Here is a 2,874-nt window from a genome sequence, read left to right as displayed (position 1 = left end):
CTGTGTACACCAGTCACGGAAGGCTCCTCATGCTAATGAAGGACCGTGTTGGCACAACTTGTAGCACTGGCCTGCCACCAGTTCTGGAAGTCCCTTATGCAAATGAAAGGCAATGTTTGCACCACGTGCTGAGCCAGGAGGGAAGAGAAGGGAGTGTTCAGCTGCTGGCATGGGTGAAAGAGGCTGCAGTCTTCTAGAGTTCATGGAGGTTTGTGGTAACAAAAGACTGGTACAAGCTCCTTGCCTAGGTACACTTGCCAATGGACTATACTCCCAAGGCTGTAGGTGTAGTAAAATAAACTGATCTTTCCTTGGAAAAGGGAATTCTTATGTTAAAGTCACCAATGATCAATAGAATTTGTATCATGTACAAGGAAAATATAAACTCCTGACAATACATGTGATATTGTGTTCTATAGCAAGGAATATCATTGTACAATGTAAAAAATATTTATAGAAATAATTCATAGATCAGGAAGAACCCAGTACTAATTGCAGTTTTATTTGTATCAAAATATCCCTTAAACAATCTGTCTTTATTGCTAATAGATTTTAAGAAAATCAGGAAAAGGAACAGTCTTAATCCAACTTCAGATGTCCATAGATTCAAAAGTTAATACAATGAAACACATAGTATGATTGGAGGAATGAGGATTCTGGATTCTTATCCAGAATAAAGGCAGGTTTTTAAAAAAGACTCCAATCATTGTGGAAATTTTGACATCCTTGAAATGTTCACAATTTTATGCTCCAACATAAATTCTAATGTGTTTATAAGGTTTAAACCCCTTGAAAGAAGAAACAATATACAAAATTGGCTTAGAAAACAAAAAAAAAGGAAGTGATATTGTTAGAATGTATCCAACTCCTTGGATTTCCTTGCATGGGGAAGACACAGAGAATCACCAGATAGTATGATGTTCAGGGAAGAAAACACATTAGTGGGGTGGATCTATTTGGTACAGGGAAAATGGACCCATTGAAGACACCAGAGAACTAAGGGGAGCTTTCAAGTTTCCTGTAAAATGGCAATATTAGCATCAGAAAATCACTCTGAAGATAAGAGATGATTAGTATTACAATAGATCTGAAAAAGAAGGTCTCAAAACCTTATGAAATTGTGTCTATGGAGATCCACATTAACTTTGGTTGTGTGTGTATATGCTTGCTAAAAAAAAGAGAATGGATTTCTAATCTTTTTGGGGGTCCCTAATCATAAAAAGAAAATAAAGAACATACAAGAGAAAAAATCAAAGGTAATGAAGAGGAAGAGGAAACAGAAGAACACAGCAAAAGTAGAAGGACAACAGCAGCTCACTATTCACTCACTTTGTGATTCTCTTCAGTGTTCTCTTCAGAGCAAGTTTGACATCTTTGTTCCTGAGGCTGTAAATGAGGGGATTCAGCATGGGCACCCCAAGAGTATAGACTGCTGAGAAAAACTTCCCCTGGTCCACAGTCTCAGGAGATGACGGCTTGATATGAGCAAGAATCGCAAAACCGTAGAAGAGGCCAACAGTGATTATATGAGAACCACAAGTGCTTAAAGCTTTGGAACAACCCTTTCCTGAGGACATATGAAAGACATTAAAAAGAATCAAGCCATATGAGATTAACATAATGAGACTGGATATAAAGATAACTACAGTGACAGCTAGAGAACCCACAAGTTCACTGGCATAGGTGCTGCTGCAGGAGAGCTGGAGGAGAGGGAAGAGGTCACACATGTAGTGATTGATGATGTTGGAATTACAAAAGATGAGCCTGATCACACACCCCAGGTGGACCACAGCAAAAACCAACCCCATCAAGTATGAACCACACATCAGCAGAGTGCAGGTCTTAGGAGACATGATGACCATGTACATTAGGGGCTGGCAGATGGCCACATATCGGTCATACGCCATGGCTGTCAGCACGAAACATTCAGAATTGACAAGAAAGCAGAAGAAAAATATTTGTGTCATACATCCAGCATAGGAGATGATGTTCTTCTCTGACACAAAGTTCACCAACATTTTAGGGGTAAAAACAAATGAATAGCAGAAGTCAATGAAGGACAGATTAAAGAGAAAGAAGTACATGGGCGTGTGAAGGTGTGAGTTGAAGCAAATTAGATTTATTAAGCTCAAGTTTCCCACCACAGTGATAATATAATTGACTAAGAACAGGAAAAAGAGAGGCAGCTGGAGCTTGGGTTGGTCCGTCAACCCCGTGAGGATGAACTCTGTCACTGAAGAGTCATTGATCTTAGCCATTTGCTTCATGAGTAGGATCTGTAGAAACAGGTAAAGGTGACATTAACAAGAGATCTCACTTAGAGGTCCCAGAGGGAGAAGAGGAGCTGCTGATTTCTAACACCAAGGCTGTCTTAGGACACTTCACTAGTTGATTCTTGAACAATCTCCGCTACCTCCTTCTCCCACCCAAGATGGATAGCTCTGGTAATCCAATGCTTGGGTCAATTTGAATGTCTCTTAACACCATTTCCTCTCCTCACGTCTGTCTTCATCAAGGATAGAACCTAAAAAATGCATACTTCAAGCCTGTGGATATAAAGCCTTAATTCAATTCTCACCTTTGTTTTCTTTGATTTTTCTATTTCCTGCTGGACTTCATCAGCTCTTTCTCCTTCCTACCCTGAGCGGTGCCAGATTCTTGATTAAGGAAGAATCATTAAGATGGATTAAGATGGATAACAGCCATCAGTGCAGATCTGTCTCTGCTCTGCTAGAAGACTGGCTCTGAAGACTATAACATAATGTCTGCTTGACATATTGTCTTCAATTTCAAGAAGGGAAAAGCAACCTTTTGTATGCCTTTAACACGTCTCCTTCAAAAGAGAATCTATTTCATGCCTGTTACTTCTGAGAA

At 39.7% G+C, this 2,874-nt stretch overlaps 1 protein-coding gene across 1 annotated transcript; it reads right to left on the bottom strand.

Annotated features, from left to right (window-relative positions):
• Window positions 1-1,325: 1,325 nt before the first annotated feature.
• Window positions 1,326-2,661, bottom strand: LOC125349525 (olfactory receptor 143-like). The gene is made up of 2 exons (XM_048343742.1): window positions 2,579-2,661; window positions 1,326-2,276 (listed from the first exon to the last, which is right to left on the bottom strand). The coding sequence occupies exon 2, from the start codon at window positions 2,265-2,267 to the stop codon at window positions 1,326-1,328; it is 942 nt and encodes a 313-aa protein (XP_048199699.1). The 5' UTR covers window positions 2,268-2,276; window positions 2,579-2,661.
• Window positions 2,662-2,874: the final 213 nt, after the last annotated feature.

This window comes from Perognathus longimembris, chromosome 3 (assembly GCF_023159225.1).
Source record: "Perognathus longimembris pacificus isolate PPM17 chromosome 3, ASM2315922v1, whole genome shotgun sequence".
Lineage (NCBI taxonomy): Eukaryota > Metazoa > Chordata > Mammalia > Rodentia > Heteromyidae > Perognathus > Perognathus longimembris.
This window is presented reverse-complemented; position numbering and strand designations above follow the sequence as displayed.